Below are 18,171 nucleotides of genomic sequence, written 5' to 3' on the forward strand. Positions count from 1 at the left end.
GACATCGTGGTGCTTGGGCAGCCGCCCGGGTACCAAGTCTGCTCCTCATGGCCCCGACCAGCATGGCCAGACTCTCACTGTCTCACCGCCGGTCTGTGGGTAGTAACCGGTGGTCTGATGGCGGGCTCGGAGAGCGTGTGCTCAAACCGCAGGAGCCAGAACCAGCGAACGGCTGCCCATTCGCTACCAGGTCTCCCGAGGAGCCGGCCGCAAAGACTGTAAGGAAACTGACCTGGCCTTGGTGAAATGTTAACACCAGGGAGGGAGTAAGCCCCGGCTTTCAAATGCTCCTGCCGGCCAGAGGCACATTACAGAGAATTAGCAGTCTTTAAAAGCGGAAGGAGAAGAGGCAAGCCGCAAGTATGGTGGCAATATCTTGAATTTGCAGAGTTCACGGTGAGGCGCAGTGACGAGAGGGGCCCTGGCCTTAGGGTCGGAGCAGGTTGGGTTTGCACCCACCCCTGCTGCTGAGCCACGGGCTGGCCCGTGGCAGCCACTCCTCCTCTGTGCCCCCACTTTCTCGTGAGTCGAGGCACTGCCTCCCTTGCAGTTGGAGGAACTGCGAGATGAGATCACATGGGCAAAACCCTGGGCACAGACAAAGGGTAGACCTTCGGTTTCTGACACAGTGGTCAGCTCTGCTGTCAGGACCGCTTTCATTTTCATTTTTAACAAGTAAGGGTTTACAGTTTTCCCTTAGTGGGTTGTTGTCCGCCCCCCTCCCCATTTTCTTACGCTGAAAATGAGTAGTTTTCAAGCAGTAATGTTACCTGCAAATACCTTTCACTTACTGCCATTATGGTTCTTTATAGTTTACAGAGCACTCTCGGGCCATCAGAAGATTGGGGTGCAGTGACTCCTTCCTCCAGATGAGAACACTGAGATTTGGAGAGCCCATGGGACATTCCCAGAGCCCCCCGGCTTCTCAGTGGTGGAGCTGGGGTCAGAACTCAGACCCAGATTTCTGATTTCTTGGATGACCTCAGGGCCCCTTTCAAAGATGACATCTCTGGGACTAGGCCAGACTTTTTAATATGGATTTTTTTTTTCCTTTTCCTTGTAGCTGTCAATACCAGCAAATATGCAGAAAGCTATCGGATCCAGACCTATGCCGAATATGTAGGGAAAAAACACGAGGAGAAGCAGATGAAGAGGAAGTGGACGGAAGATACCTGGCAGGAGGTTGAGCGAAAACGATTGAAGACTCAGTCCATATCCTACGCTCTGCAGAATCACTATTACCACACCAACAGGTAAGAAGTTCTCGCCTGTTGAATTAAAAGGGCAGAGTTGTTCCAGCAACGGTTTGTCTTCCTGCTTCTCACGGGATTTTAAGTCCTAAATCTGACTTTTGAGAAAGACTTTTTTGCGCACTTTCCACATAATACCAGAAGTTACTGCTGCACGGATTCCTTCTACACTGTTAGACCCACAGGTCTTGGAGTTAATGAAAACACAAAACCCCCTTGAGGCAGATAGGATACGGGTCGTTCAGTTCCAGGGGTGTGAAAGCAGGGGCTCTGTGTCCCCGCCCACCAGTTCAGTGAAGGAACCAGGATCAGAGCTGAACTCACCTGGGCCCAGTCCATCCTCTCCTCCCCGCAGTCCACCGTGATGCTCCTGCCGGGGCTTCCGACCTCGTTTCGGATCCCTTGGAGACACCGAACCACATGTCTGCTGTAGGAAGAGAACTTGGCCTACTTCCCCTCATTACCCATAATCCTTCCCTCAGAAGATAGGGAGCAGTCACATGTTGCATCTTTGTGAAATGACAAAACATGGGTATAGAAAATGGGGGAAAAGTTCATTACAGAAAATGATAATGATTAGAAAAGTGTGAACTGACAGAAGAAAATATTAGCCATAATCCCATCACCCAGAAACAATCACTGTTAACATTTTGGATTGCCCTCTGTGCTTTTTTTCTTTGAGCCCTCTGTGCTTTTTAAATGGCCTTTATTTATTTATTTATTTTAAAGATTTTATTTATTTATTTGACAGACAGAGATCACAAGTAGGCAAAGAGTCAGGAGGAAGCAGGCTCCCCGCTGAGCAGAGAGCCCGATGCGGGGCTCAATCCCAGGAGCCTGAGACCATGACCAGAGCCAAAGGCAGAGGCTTTAACCCACTGGGCCACCCAGGCGCCCCTTAAATGGCTTTTTAGAGATTTAAAAAATTGAGATATGGGATGCCTGTGTGGCTGGGACAGTTAAGCTTCTGACTGTTGGTCTCAGCTAGGGTTGTGATCCCAGGGTCGTGGGTTCCGGCCTCTCATCGGGCTCTGTGATGGTTGTAAAGCCTACTTAGTAATCAAGACATGCTATACAATAAAACGAACAGATCTAAAAATGTTCGTTCAGGGGCGCCTGGGTGGCTCAGTTGGTTGAGCGTCTGCCTTTGGCTCAGGTCATGATCTGAGAGTCCTGAGATCGAGCCCCACATCTGGCTCCTTCCTTAGCCGGGAGCACCTTTCTCCTTCTGCCTGCCACTCCCTGGCTTGTGCTCTCTCTCTCTCTCTCTGTCAAATAAATAAATAAAATCTTTAAAAAAAAAAAAAATGTTCATTCAGAGTTTTAAGAGTTCTATGCAGCAACGTATCCACCACCCAAAGCAGGACATAGACCATTTCTGTCTCTTCACAAAATTTCCTTGTGGCCCTTTTCAAGCAACCCCAACCCTCTACTGCCCTGAGCATCCATTTCTCATATCTGTGACTATGTATTAATTTTGATTATTCCTGGACTTTATAAAACATGGAATCATATTGGGAATCGTATTGTGTTTGGCTTCTTTCACTCAACTTTTTTCTTTTTTTTTAAGATTTTATTTATTTATTTTAGAGCGAGCACACAAGTTGGGGGAGGCGTAGGGGGAAGGGAGGGGAAGAGAATTCCAGGCAGACTCCGCGCCAGACGTGGGGCCCTGGGGCTCGATCTCACCACTCTGAGGTCATGACCTGCACCGAAACCAAGCGTCGGACGCTCAGTGGATGGAGTCACCCAGGTGCCCCTCACTTAACATTTTTTGGAACCCACCCTTGATATTGTGTGTACCAGGAATTTATTATTTCATTGTTCAGTAGTATTCCACTGTATAAACATACAACATTGACCTCCTCTCCTGCTGGCAGACACTTGGGTTGGTTCTGGTTTGAGACCATCATGTAACGGTCACTACAAACATTGCTATAAAAAGTGTCTTGTGGCCGTATGTTTCCATTTCTCTTGAGTCAGTACCCAAGAGTAGCGTTGTTGGTGCTCAGCATAAGTGTGTGTGTGTTAGACTTTATAAGAACGTCCAAACGGTTCTCCAAACTAGATGTATCATTTTATACCCCACTGGTATGGTGGGAACATTCGATTGCTCTGTGTCCTTGCCAACGTGTGGTGCTTTCACTCTTTTTTATTTCAGCGGTTCTATACACCACAAGATGGGTATTGTATTGTGGTCTTAATTTGCATTTCTCTGGTGGCTAATGATGTTGATCACCTTTTTTGTGTGCTGGCCGGCCATTCCCATATCTTCGTTTGGAGGTGGCCGTGTAAGCCTCTTGCCCATTTTCTCATTGGGTTTTTGTCTTTTTAGTGTTGATCAGTGGGAGTTCTCTTATGTATTCCAGAGACACGTCCTTTGTCAGATAGATGTGTGTGCTGCAAATGTGTTTTTTGAGTCTGGGGTTGCATATTCATCTCGTTAGTGATTTTGATGAGCAGATATTTTTAATTTTGATGGAGTCATGTCTATGATTTTTTTTTTCTTGTATGGTTCAACCTTAGCCTACTCTAAGGTTGCACTGGTTTTCTTCCAGAAGGTTTATAGTTTTAGTTTTTCCATTTAAATCATGACCCATTTCAAATGAATTTTGTATATGGAATGGAGATTAGGAGTCACGATTTAGTTTTTGGTTTTTTTTTTTAATATGGATATCCACTTGTTCCAGGAACGTTTGTTAAAAAGACTTCTCTTCCCTCATTGGATTGACTTGGCATTTCTGTCAAAAATAAATTGACCATGTATGTGTAGGTCTATTTCTAGACTGTTCTGTTCCAATCATTTTTATTCTTGTTCTTGTGCCAATACCACACTTTCTTATTTCTCTGGCTTTATAGTAAGTCTTAAAAATCAGGTAGCATAAATCCTCCAACATTGTTATTCTTTGTCAGATTGTTTTGGCTGTTCTAGATCCTTCGTATTCCACACAAATTTTACAGTCCTCTTACCTCTTTCTTCATTCGGCCTGTTCTGTAGTTTTTACTGTAGAAGTCTTAAAAGTCTAGTGTTAATGTTCTTCTTACGTATTTTACATTGTTGATGCTATTGTAAATGGAACTGTTCTTAAATTTCATCTTCAAATTGTTTGCTGCTTCTCTATAGACATATTAACTGTTGTATATCGACTTTGTATTCTGCAACCTTTTAAAATTGGCTTATTCTGATAGTTGTTTTGTTTTTTTTTTTTAATATTCCACAGGGGTTTTTTGGCACACAATCCTATTGGCATGCTGTTAACAACAGATTAACAACAGTTTTGTTACTTTTCCGGTCTGCATGTCTTTTCTTTTTCTTGCTTGATTGCACTGACCAGCACCTCTGGTCTATTGTCAAATAGAAATGGGAAGGGTAGATATCCTTGTCTTGTTTCCAGTAATAGAAAGGGGGGAGTCCAGTGTTTCCCCAGAAACCTGGGTCTTAGATTGTCTAGTTAGTCCTCTTGGGTTTAGGAAATTGCCTTCCATTTCCCCTTTACTGAAAGTTTGAATAGATGTCAAATATTTTCAGATGCCCTTTCTGTATCTTTTTAAGTTGTATGGTTTTTGTCCTTTATTTTGTTAGTATTTTGAATGCCATCAATTTGTTTTTGAACGCTTAATAATTTTGTATTCCTGAGAGAAATCCTACTTGGTCCTGATGTATTATCCTTCTTGTGTGCTGCTGGACTTGATGTGTTAATGTTTTGTTAAGTATTTTTACATCTTTTTGTTCATGAGAAATACTAGATTGGAATTTTTTCTTTTTTTAAAATCTTTTTCAAGTTTTGGTTATCAGGTTTATGCTGACCTCATAAAAATAGTTAAGAAGTTCCTCTTTTATTATTTTCCAGCAGTGTGTATAGGGTGGTTTTTATTTTTGTTTTAAGTTTTTGGTAGAGTTTACCAGTGAAGACAAGTTTTTTGTGAAATGATTTTGTTTATGGACTCAGTTTCTTTAATAGTTACAGGATTGTGTAGATTTTCTGTTTCTTCTTGGATCACTTCTAGTAATTTGTGTTTTTCAGGGAATATTTCATTTCATTTAAATTGTGAAATTCGTTAGCATAAAATTATTAGCTCAAAATGTTCCCTTATAATTTTTATATCTGTAGGATCTATAATTATGTCACTTTAAAATTTCCATTGGTAATATGTGTTTACTCGCTCTTTTCCTTGCTGGGTGTTTATCAGTTAATTCAGTTAATTCTTTCAAATTCTCTCAACTTTTTATTGTTTTTTTTTTGTCTTCTTTTTTTTCATTTATTTATATCATTTTTCTTATTATTTCTTGTTTTGTATTTTAAAGTTACTCTTTGTCTAGCCTTTTTTTTTTTTTTAAAGATTTTATTTATTTATTTGACACACAGAGATCACAAGTAGGCAGAGAGGCAGGCAGAGAGAGAGGGGAAGCAGGCTGTCTGCTGAGCAGAGAGCCTGATGCAGGGCTCAATCCCAGGACTCTGAGGTCGTGACCGGAGCTGAAGGCAGAGGCTTAACCCACTGAGCCACCCAGGCGCCCCTCTTTGTCTAGCTTTTTAACATGAGAACTTAACTCACTGATTTTATATATTTCTTCTTTTCTATAAAAGCATTTAAAGCAGAAAAAAAAAAAGCATTTAAAGCTGTAAATTTTCCTTTAGACGGTTTAGCCGCATCCCTTAGATTTTGATAGATTGTCTTTTTACTATTTTCTATTAGAAGGCTTTTTCTAATTTTTCTTGTGCTTTCTTCTTTGACCCAGAAGTAATTTAGAACTTCTTTGATAATTATTGACATTGGTGTTATGGCCCGGCATATGGGTCTGTCTTGGTGAATGTTCCACGTGCACTTGAATGGGTGTAACATTTCATTATTGCCATTTCAGGTTACATTGGTTCATGGTGCTCAAATCTATATCCTTACTGATTTTTGGGGAGTTGGGGGGGGGTTCTACTTTTTCTTTCACCTACTGAGACAGGTGTTGAAATTTCCAACTGTGGTTGTAAATCTGTTTTTCCATTTAACTACATCAATTTCTTGTTTCTTGTATTTTGCAGCTCTTTTGGTAGGTGTGTGTCTATTAAGGATTGCTATGTATTTTTTTTTTTAAGATTTTGTTTATTTATTTGACAGACAGAGATCACAAGTAGGGAGAGAGGAGGAAGCAGGCTCCCTGCTGAGCAGAGAGCCCTGTGGTAGGGCTCTGTCCCAGGACCCTGGGATCATGACCTGAGCCATAGGCAGAGGCTTTAACCCACTGAGCCACCCAGGCGCCCCAGGGATTGCTATGTATTCTTAATGAATTGCCCCTTTCATCAGTATGGAGTATTCCTCTTGATATCTAGTAATAATCTTTTTTTGGTGTTTATTTTGTCTGATAATTAATATTGGCACTCTTGTTTCTTATCCTTGATGTCTGCATACTATATTTTTATTCAGCCTTTTACTGGTAACTTGTCTTTGTAAAGTACATTTCTTATAAACAGCATATACTTGGGTCTTGCTATTTATTCATTCTGACAACCGCTTTCTTTTACATTTGATCTAATGAATGATACAGATAGGTCTGCCTCCCATCTTGGTATTTGTTTTCTATTTTTCCTGCTTGGGTTTTGTCCCTCTTTTCTTCTTTTCTGTTGCCTTTTGAATGACTTGTGTTTGAGTTATTATTTGCTGATATTTTAGCATCCTGTTTATCTTCTCTGTTGACTTTTTTGCTTTTGCCTCTTTGTGTTATTTTTTTAGTCCTTGCTCCAGAATAATGTTCGACAAACTAGAGCCCATCGGCCAGATCCGGTGCACATATTTTTATAAAGTTTTATTGGAACACAGCCATGCTTGTTAATTTACATCTTGCCTCTAGCTGCTTTGCCTTACAGTGGCAGATTTGGGTAGTCTGACAGAGACCATAAACCCACAAAACTCAATTTGTGTGCTGTCTGTCCCTTTACAGAACAATGTGCTGACCCCGGGTGTAGAACTGCCCTTTCCAGTACGGTAGCCACCCGCCACATGTGGCTGTTGAGTACTTCACGTGTGGCTAGTCCAAACTAAGGTGTGTTGTCAATTTGAAATACACATCAGATTTTGAAGAATTGATGACATGTTGAAATAATATTATGGCTATATTAGGCTAAATAAAATATTATTAAAATCAACTTCACTGGATCCTTTTCACTTTTTTTCTTTTTAAATGGTGGCTCCTAGAAAATTTTAAATGGCGTTTGTGGTTCACGTAGTTCTGTTGTCCAAGCACTGCTCTAGAAATGATCATGTGCCCCTTTCATGTATCACAGCAGATCTTCAAGTGAAAATCACACCACCTCATGGCCAACCTAGGACCCCGACAGTAGTCTCTTTCCATTTCCCTCGCTCCCATCCTTTGTGATCTTTCGTCTGTTTTTCTTCTCTGTATGCTGTAAACTCGATATGTTGTTGTTTTTTGTTCCTCTCCTTTCCTTTTCTTTTTTTAAACAATTAATACTTACGAAGAAAATAAGGGGCTGAAGTATGGTGAAAACGGCATAAGTATAAACACAAACATGCAGGCCTTCCTCATTAAAGGTACAGTGCAGATTTCGGGGTGCGGGGGGAGCCCTGTGGTTGAGGGGAAGGCCGCGGGAACCTCCCCTCTCCTAGCTTTAGCGAGTGGACTCTGAGACCCTGGGAGCGCTGCCGCCGCAGCCGAGCTTCTCCCCAGGGCTGGGAGCTGTGCTGGCAGAAATGGACATCAGCTTCCAGCTGTTTGCCTTGGTGTGGCCGCACATGCTTCTTTTCTTGTCTGTGATGGATTCGGTGTCCAGAATATTCAAGGAGCCTGTAGTCAATAACTGGACCACACGAGGGCTTAGATTCTGGGAAACCGGGCCAGATGTAAATTTGCCTGAGGAGGAGCTTTGGTTAGGTGGCATGAATTCTGAATAAATACAGGTTAGCGTGGTATTTGAAGAATCCTTCCTTACAGTGGATGCTAAAATATTTAAAATCTCCCTAGTAGGTGTTTAGTCCCCGAAAATAAGAAGTTTGAAACCTTCCCCAAAAGACAGGTGGTATCACCATTCTCATCTTATTAAGAATGTTCTCGGGGCACCTGGGTGGCTCAGTGGGTTAGGCCTCTGCCTTTGGCTTGGGTCGTGGTCTCGGGGTCCTGGGATTGAGTCCTGCATTAGGCTCTCTGCTTGGCGGGGAGTCTGCTTCTTCCTCTCTCTGCCTGCCTCTCTGCTTACTTGTGATCTCTCTGTCAAATAAATAAATAAAATCTTAAAAAAAAAAAAAAAAAGAATGTTCTCTAATTAAAGAAAACAGTTTTCCAAAGCCACTTTGCCGTCAAAGCCATTTCACCCTCAAGAGATTTTGGTCAGTCGTGTCTACAGATTATTAACAGTTGGCGTTTTTTCAACTGTTGGGGGAAAACCCTTTGGTCGGTCTCTTCTTTCTCGTGTTTTCTGTCTGCGAGACTCCACTGCGGCCTTCCTTGACAGTGTCGTCGCTCCTGAGAATTCCTGCTTATGTAGGAGATGCTAAAGCATACATCGGAGCAGGGTTTCCAGATTCCACCTGCCTGTCGTAGAAGGCTAGTGCTTTCCCAGAGTGACTGAGTGAGTATATCACTTTAGCAAAAAGGGGAGCTGCCCCTGTGGAGACAAAGAGGCCATCGCCGCAGAAGCCATCGCAAAGCCCGGGGACTGACCCCAGGCAGCGAGCAGACGAGGGTTCTAGCTCAGGCTCTCCTGATACCATGGAAACGACTTCATTCGCTCTTCCCTTCAGTAAATACCCATCCAGAGCCCAGTGTCTGCCTCTGTTTTCTCAGCTTAAATGAGGCATTTTGTTGGGAAAAGAAATGCTAAGATCCCTTCTGGCTCTGAAATTCTAGATGTTTTGACACCATACGCAGGGCAGAGCACGCGGAGGAAACTGCTGGAATCGCTAGAGACCCTTTGCTTCTCTCCTCAGGTAGCAAGTAGTTTCCTCCCAACCTAAGACTGTGAGTCTTGAAAATGCCTGTGGTTGGGGAAGTTTTAGATAAGGAGTACATAATAAAAATCAGATCGGGTAAACAAACCAGTGTCACCAGTGAACCCACGAAACCCTTACAGGACACTGAATAATAAAGCAGCAACCAAATGAAGAAAAGATGCTTGACCGGTTCGGTGGGCACTGCCTTTTAAATCCCCAGCAGCCCTCTCTATACCAGAATGTCTCAGAAGCTGCTTCTCCCCGTGACTTCAACGCAGTTAGAAACCACCAGCCTGCAGCAGAACCTAGTCAGACTCAGCCCTTTCTGTCCTGCGTCCTCCGTCTACACCTTCATTGCGTTCCTGTTTCTGTGACTTGGAGAGGGTTATGCGGGGGTTGCCTCTGGCTTTCAGATCTCTCCCCCGCCCCTCACTGTCTCAGACTGTCTCTGCAGCCTGAGCGCCACCCGTTTCACCCCGGTGGCTGCTTGCTGTCTGGGTGACTGAGGAGCGCCTTCGGAAGCTCCGGGCGGGCCGCCTCTTGTTTCTTTTCTCTTGGCCCGGCTCCGTGATGCCGCTGCAGAAATCCTCATTCAGCTTTGTCTTTTTTTTTTTTTTTTAACTTTTTTTTTAATTGCAGAGTTGTCACACAATATTATATTCATTTCAGGTGTACAACAACACAATGATCCAACAATTTTCTACATCACTCAGGGCTCCCCACGCTAAGTGTCATCACCATCTGTCACCATGCAGCCCTATTCCAGTATTCCTGTATTCCCTACGCTGTACGTCATGTCGTCATGTCGCTGTGACTGATTTGTCACTGGGAGTTTGTACCTCTTAATCCCCTTCACCCTTTTGCCCATCCCCCCACCCCACCTCTCTGGCCACCAGCACTTCCTTCCATTCGGCTTTAGCTGGTGCTGCTTCTCCGGAGAGGGTGAGGGCGGGGGAGATTTCCCGCTGTGACACTCTTGTTGGCTCCTGGGTTCTATAGCTTAGGAAGCTTAGGAACAGACTTGTCTTCTGTGTCTTTATCTTAACCACATGACGTTTCTCCAGTGTACACATTCCCTTGGAGAGAGCCTCCGCTCCTGGCAAGGACTAGTGAAATTATCTAACACAGCCACCTCAGAAACTTTCCAGTATTTGGGAAGCGTAAATGTTGGCAAACTCAGAGTCCGTCTTGTGGGTTAAGTGTATTTTAGCAGAGAAGGTGTCTCCCGTGACACTTTTTAACTGATAAATGTGCATAATTTTTAAAATTTTAAGTGATAAATGCGTGTAATCTTTAAAACAGGAGAATGTAAAATGAAGCGGTTGTGGGGAGAACCTCGGGTCCTCCCTCTCTGACTCTTCTTCCAGCCACCGTGACCATTTTCCTGGAAGCAATACATTTCTTGTCTTGTCAACTTTGACCAATATATCTGGGTCAGTTCTGTAAAGGACAGTAGATGTAGCGCCCGCGCATAGATGTAGCGCCCGCACTGTGCCTTCCAGCTGTCTCTTTCTCTTCTCCCCATGATTAGTTACACTGTTAACTCTCTTTCTGGATCTGTTCTTTTGTGCTTCCTTGAGAAGTCAGTTTTAGGAGGTGGCCGCAGGTATCCAGCTTGTATAATGTTATGACGGTGGAAATGCAGTTCTCCGAAGGAAAGAAGTTGCATCGTGGGGCCCATTGGGAAGAAAGTGTACTCCTGTGCCATTAAAACTTTGCTACCCAACCGAGAATCTTCTAAATATCCCAGTCTTTTTTGTAGGGATTTTTTTTCTTTTTGAGGGAAGTACTTTTCTTTTCCCTGGGTAACTTTGATTTCTTTCCTCTTTTGCATATGTAGTGTATGGTTAGTAAATGCTATAAAAATGTGTCTATTTCACCTTCATTGATAATGTTGCTGGATATGGAATTCTAGGTCCAAAACTTTTTACCTGTTCAGAACCTTCAATACATTGCTCCTCCCACTGTCATCGTTAATCTGCTTTCCTGGTTTCTGTGTCTTTGTATCTCTCACCCCTAACCGGGAGCCTGAACCAGAGTTAGATCCTCCGATGTTTGGTGAATTGGTGAGTGAATAAATATTTAAGTGCCAGTTTTAACTGCAGGCTCTAGGCTAGGTTCTTCATGTTTTTGTTTTTGTTTTTGTTTTTTTGAGAGAGAGAGAGCAAGTGTGGGTTGGGGAGGTGGGTGGTAGGGGGAGAAAGATAATCTTAAGCAGGCGCATGCTGCGCGTGGAACCCGACACAGGACTCCGTCTCCTGACCTGCACCGAAATCAAGAGTCGGACCCTTAACCAACTGAGCTACCCAGGTGCACCCTGGTCCTTTGTGTTTTAGCTCTTGCGATGCTCACAGCAGAATTGTCAGGGAGGTGAGGCTTATCTGCATCTCCCAGAGGCTCAGGGAGATTAAACCGTTCTTGGCGAAGCCATGGGTATGATACCAGAATTATCTGCAGAGCCCTGCTCTTTCTACCATGTCCCCATATGCATTTTCCCAGGTCTGTCCTCAGGGGAAGACGTTACTCAGATTACAGCTAGGCACATGCCACGTAGGGGACAATTGTCTTGAATATAGTCACCACACCACCTAAGAAAAGCTCTAAGAGCTTGTATCTTTTCATTTAAAAGCAATATCTCGAGAAGCAGAAGAGAGGCCCTTTGGATTTCTGCTTAAAAGATCCCAAAGCAAAAAAAAAAAAAAAAAACTAAAAGAGGCGCCTGGGTGGCTCAGTGGGTTAAGGCCTCTGCCTTCGGCTCAGGTCATGATCCCAGGGTCCTGGGATCGAGCCCCGTATCGGACTCTCTGCTCAGCGGGGAGCCTGCTTCCCCACTCCCCCTCTGCCTGCCTCTTTGCCTACTTGTGATCTCTGTCTGTCAAATAAATAAATTAAATCTTAAAAAAAAAAAAAGATTCCAATGCTTTCATTACAGAAAAATCTCAAACATATACGAAAGTAGGGAAAATAATCAACAAAGTCCTAGCTAGTGAGCTCTCACAGTGTGTCTGTCACCAGTCACCGTGTGGCCAGTCCTATTTTATTATTAGTACTCTTGCTCTCCTTCTCCCTTCACATTACCTTGAAGCAAATCACAAATGGCATATCCTTTCAGCCATAGGTCTCTGCACGTATGTATCTAAAAGATAAACAGTCACTTAAAAACAGAACTGCAGTGCCACTAACAAAAGAAAAAATCAACAATGACTCCTTAATATCAGATAGCCGGTATTCAAATTTCCTGCTCACACTTCTTAAAAAAAAAATAGTTGTTTTGTTCGAGCTCTAGTTTCCAAACAATTCATATGTTACAGTTTGGTTGATGCATCTTATTTCTCTCAATCTGTGAATTCCCTCACTCAGTGGATTCTCCCACAACTCCCACCGTGCTTCAGAAACTAGGTTGTTAGCTCTGTAGAATTTCCCATATTCCAGACCATTGTTTTAAGTTTGTTCAGCATGTTCCCTGACGACTATATTTGTCATTAACTGGTAGTAAGATCTGTAAACTTGATCAGATCGATTCAGGATAAAGTAATGGCAAGAATATTTCATAGATGGTGATGTACATTTCCTCCTGCATCTCATTGGGCTTCTCCTCATCTCTCTAGTGACCCGGAGATACAGTTCGTACGGAAAAAGCAGAATAAATTCTTTAATCTCTCCCCTCAACACACCTCTTAAAAACCAGCTTTCAGGGGCGCCTGGGTGGCTCAGTGGTTTAAGCCTCTGCCTTCAGCTCAGGTCATGATCTCAGGGTCCTGGGATCAAGCCCCGCGTCTGGCTCTCTGCTCAGCAGGGAGCCTGCTTCCCCCTCTCTCTCTCTGCCTGCTTCTCTGCCTACTTGTGATCTCTCTCTCTGTGAAATAAATAAATAAAATCTTTAAAAAAAAAAAAAACCAGCTTTCAGAATAATTAGTTTTCCTGTCCCCTTCTAAAGTGAGCAATGAGATTTTGTTTTGTTTGTTTAAATTATGAGATTTTAAAAATATATATGTTTTAATATATTTTAGTACACTATAGGGGTTCTTCTTTTTGATACGCTAATTATCTTGTTTCTGAGCAGTGGGAACAATTTGGAGTGGAGTCTTGAGTCCTCTGAGACAATCCCAGTCACCTTTAAGAGCCTCTTTAACTTCTGGCATTCTTTATTCCAGGCTCTTTTCTACATTTCCTACCTTATTTGTGGAGTAAGCCATTTCTCCAAAGGGCCAGTTCCTTTTGATGGGACATGGTATTTAGAAACTATAATCTGGGTGCTCAGGGTGTTTATGGATGCTGGATTCATTGTTGTTTATAGGGTTTTTTAATTAAAAGGGCTAGCAAGGTCTTCTTCCTTCTTTCCTTCCTTCCTTTTTCTTTTTAAGATTAGTTTATACTGGGGCATGTGGGTGGCTCAGTTGGTGAAGCTCTGCCCTCAGCTCAGGTCATGATCATGGTCAAGCCCGGTGTTGGACTCACTGCTCAGCTTCTCCTTCTGACTTCCGCTCCCCCTGCTGTGCGCTCGCTCTCGCTCTCTCTCTCTCTCTCCCCCCCTGTCAAATAAATAAAATCTTAAAAAAAAGAGAGAGAGAGATTAGTTTATACTGATATTTCCAATTCTAGTTAGACTGCAGGACTTACTTAACTTCTTTTAGTTTCCTCTTTTCTTAACACGAAAATTTTTGTTTCTTAATGATATTAAAGGAATTATTTATTTGCTTTATACCACTATGGATAATAATTTCAGAATAACTATGACAGTATCATTACAAATAATGTAATTATTGAAAATAATTGTTCTTCAGTAATTTTTTCCCCTAGAGTATATCTGACTAGGGATGAACAGTCAAAATAACTTGATTTTAAAGGCACTTGCAATAATTCCTCTTTGTATAGTTAAGCTACCAACTCAATAAACATTTAACTTTGTTTCATTTTTAACTTTAGGGATTGCTTTTTTCAAATCAGTTTTGCTGTGTAATTACATTGACCATTTGTGTGGTTCCAGAGTCAGATCTCTGAAGCTTCTCTCCCTGCCTTCCCCAACTTGGTTCCTCCCTCCCTTGTGGCGACCAAGTTTATTGGTTTTTAGTCAATCCTTCCATTTTTACAAATCTACGAAGCAACTACATATGTATGCCCTCCCCTCCTGTTAGGTAGATGGGAATGGACCACACATCCTTTTCTCTACTCTCTGTTTTTCATTCAGCCTCGTGCCTCAGAAGCCGCTCTTACTTTGCTTCTGGTGAAGTGTGATTTTTCACATGGCAGGTAGTTCTAGTGTTCTTGAACCTCCTTAATAAAACGTACTAACCGGCAAGGTCTGGGTCGGTCATCCTAGTTTCAGTGATCCACCTCATGGAGAAATTCACGAATATCGTATGTCAGATGTGTCGTGAAAAACTAATTCATGACCCATCCTCTTGTTGAGGGGATCATTCCTCGACCTTCTCCCACCTTCCCGTCGTTTCCTCTGTCCCGTCAGTCTGCAGGCGTAAAACTCGTGGACGCACTGCCTGCTTTCTGGAGCAACGTGAGAAGTGAGACAGTGCCCCTATTTTTAAAGCAGATTCTTTATTCCCGGCACTGTGCTAGTTGCTTTACGTGTTTTTTAGAAAATCTCTCTAATGATGCCGTGAAGCCTTTGGTGATATTCCTAATTTAAGGATGAGAAAGTTGAGTCTCAGAGAAGCTGAATAATTTAGCTAGAGTTGCCCAGAATTCTTACTTATGGGTGTTTGGAATCCACAGCCTGTGCGTGAAGTTGCCTCTTCTAGATATGGCACAGCTACCTGTGAGCTTCCGTGTTTGAGAGAGACGCTGTCTCATTTTAAAGAATTATGTTTTCTTAAAAACAAAAAAACCTGTGTTAAAGAAACTCTAAGTTTAAAACCTCTGAATTTCAACCTTACTTTTTTGTGGGCGAGGATTTATATGTCTAGTCCCATGCATCATCAATGTAAAGTGGTCAACTTCAAAAAAAAATTTTTTTAATCCAAAAAACAGAAATGATACTAGGATGTACAGGCCAATATCAGAAACTCAGAAGTGCCATCCTCTGGTGTGCTCAGCACTGGTCATCCCCTTAGTAGAATCCAGTCTTAGGCTGTGTTTTGTTTTGTTTTGTTTTTAAGATTTTATTTATTTATTTGAGAGAATATGGACATGTTGGAGAGGGAGAGGGAGAAGCAGGCTTCCCACTGAGTAGGGAGCCCCATGTGGGGCTCCATCCCAGGACTCTGGGATCATGACCTGAGCTGAAGGCAGACACTTCACCGATAGAGCCCCCCACGCGCCCCGTAGTCTTGGACTTTGATCGGTTGATGAGTTAATGTTAAGGAGAGGCTCTGCAGTGAATCCAGAGGCAGAGGACCTCACCGGGAGAATAGATGGTCACAGGTTGAATGTGCTCAGCCTGGGACAGTAGCTGGAGGGAAAGGCAGTAGGAACCATGGTCAAGATCCTGAGATGCCATCACAAGAGGGGTAGTGATTCTCTGCCCTCACAAGGGACCGAGGAAGAACTGCAGGGGGCTTAGGGGGCATTCTTAGTCTTAGTTCTGTTTCGCTCAGAGGCCAGCTCAGGAAGGGGACTTGTCTTGCTGCAAATCACAGGGCTGACAAGGCCATAGACAGAGCTCTTCCTGCGGATCGGCTGCCTTCCCCTCCGCTGTGCCGATTTTGGCCAGGCCTAAGTATCTTCTGAGGGTTGTGCTAATTTCAGATTGCGAAGGTGGTGGAGACCTCTAACATCTGTTCTAAGTGATTTTTTGCAATAACTAAGGACAAATGATCACGGTCCTCCACTCAGCCCTCCCACTTAACTCCTTTCCACATCTGAACAGTTGGAAGAAAGGATCGTTCTGGTCTGAAGGGAGTATTTTAAGATCCTGGAATAAATAGTGAGCTAGAGTATGGCTAATATAAAATGCAGAATTTGAAAAGTTATGTAGTTACTAACAAAACAGAACAATTAACCAGGTGAATTAGATTTACCACAGAATGTCCTGAAAGACATAAACCCTGGGAGTTTTTCTTTCTTTCTTTTTTTTTTTTTTTTAAACCCTGGGAACTTTTAAACCAAGATGCAGGAACAACTCCTAACAGGTGTCCCCTGTCCCATCTACCTGGCCAGGGTCAGGGAGAGACACCCTGATCTAGCTTGTCTCTGCCCTTGGACTTCTCGTGGGCCCGCAGGTCAGGCCCCCCCTGCTTTCTCTCACGGGAGGTAGGTTAGTAGGATTCCTGAGTCATATAAAAAGAGGTGCAGGGAACTTAGATAAACAAAGTGTGGTTGACGCATACAATGGAAATAGCTTCAGAGAGAAGTTCTGACGCCTGCTCGCGCATGGGTGCAGACACGCCATGGGCTGGCAGCGGGAGGCAATGAGGGGCTGTTGGTCAGTAGGTGTAGAGTTTCTGTTTTGCCAGATGGACAGGGTGCTAGAGCTTGGCTGCAGTGCTGTGTGTGTGTATTTAACACCACTGAACTCATTTAAGAGGGTCAAGATGGTAAATTTTGTTATGTGTATTTTCCCCACAATTAAAAAATTGGGGGGCTGCCTGGGTGACTTGGTTAAGTGTTTGCCTTCAGCTTAGGTCATGATCTCAGGATCCTGGGATGGAGCCCTGTGTCGGGCTCCCTGCTCAGCGGGGGGCCTACTTTTCCCTCTCCCTCTGCCCCTTCCCTCGCTCATGCCCCCTCTCTCTGTGTGTCTCTCTTCCTCAAATAAATAAAATTTTTAAAAAATTTTAAGAACTTGAAGGCTACTCGGAATGCATTTTTTATAGTAGAACTTTTCTTTTTCTTTTCTTTTTTTTTTTTTTTAGAGAGAGAGAGCACATGCACACAAATTGAGGGATGGGGCAAAGGGAGAGAGAGTGTCTCAAGCAGGCTCCCCACTGAGCACAGAGCAGGATGTGGGGCTCGATCTCAGGACCTGAGCCAAAACCACGAGTCGGACGCTTAACTGACTGAGCCACCCAGGTGCCCCTCAGAGCAGAGTTTGACTCAAAGCCTTTCTTAACCAGGACAGGGAGGGTGCCAGTGACAGATGTAGAGTACTTCAAAAATGTGAATAGAAAATGACTAATTACCAAGAAAAAGAGTGGATGAGTTCATAATTTCCAGTTACTAATCTCTTCTAGACTTGATTTAAATATGTTTGTAGACGTAGAAATGCTCAAGGTGAAATGAGAGGTTGGCAAATTGAGCGAACTATGCTCCCGAGATCTGGCCTTCCTGTCTCCATGTGTTGGGTGGGCTGTCGTGTGTCTGGCACCCAGACGGAATGAGTCTTAGACAAGAGTCTGCTTGAACAGATCCAGAGGATGGAGTGACAGTGCTGCCCCAGAGCGAAAGTGGAAAAGCCGCCTTCTACCTCACACTTGAAAGCAGAATGTCCTCTCGAGATTTTCTTTTAAATAACTTGAAAGCTCCGTTGAGTAGCATCTGGCACTTAGATGACTTCTGATGTCTTGAAATGCGTTCACGTGTCCTCAAGGTCGTAATAGTTGAGAATTAGTGTTTTCTTTTTGTATTTTCCATTATTTCTTTAATCCACCATAATTAAAAGTAATTATCTGTGTTTGTAAGAACGGGTTATATTATTCATACTTACCTTCACGGAAGAGCGTAATTTTTTTTTAATGGTGCTAACGATTGCATTTGCCCTCCACACACTTAGGTAGCGCACTGAAGTGCTACTTTTTTACATGTCCGTTAACTACAGGAAAACAGGTTTCCTGGTGAGTTACCCAGATCAGTGCAGTTAGGATCTTTCCGTATTTTCTGTAGTAGTTTTAGCTGAAATAAACTATGACATGTGTACATTGTATAGATCTATGGCTTAGAGGTAGAAATTTTTAACACTTTTCTGATACTTCTTTTTTGTCACTGTATACTCATTACTTCTGCTGGTCCACCCTAAGCGAGCCAAAGCCACAGGAGGTTGGTGTTTACTTGGGGGAGGTCGGGTCTAAGGATGAAGAATGGATGCTGTGGT

The 18,171-nt window shown here is 43.1% G+C and overlaps 1 protein-coding gene across 2 annotated transcripts in view; it reads left to right on the forward strand.

Annotated features, from left to right (window-relative positions):
* The window catches only part of PARN (poly(A)-specific ribonuclease), a 159,882-nt gene that overhangs the window by 113,571 nt on the left and 28,140 nt on the right, over positions 1-18,171 (forward strand). For both annotated transcript variants that reach the window (XM_080829727.1, XM_080829728.1), the window contains exon 22: positions 1,064-1,253. In XM_080829727.1, the coding sequence (XP_080685853.1) occupies positions 1,064-1,253 (190 nt within the window). The remainder of the gene's footprint in view (positions 1-1,063; positions 1,254-18,171) is intronic.

The sequence above is a fragment of the Martes martes genome, assembly GCF_963455335.1.
Source record: "Martes martes genome assembly, chromosome: 18".
Classification (NCBI taxonomy): Eukaryota; Metazoa; Chordata; class Mammalia; order Carnivora; family Mustelidae; genus Martes; species Martes martes.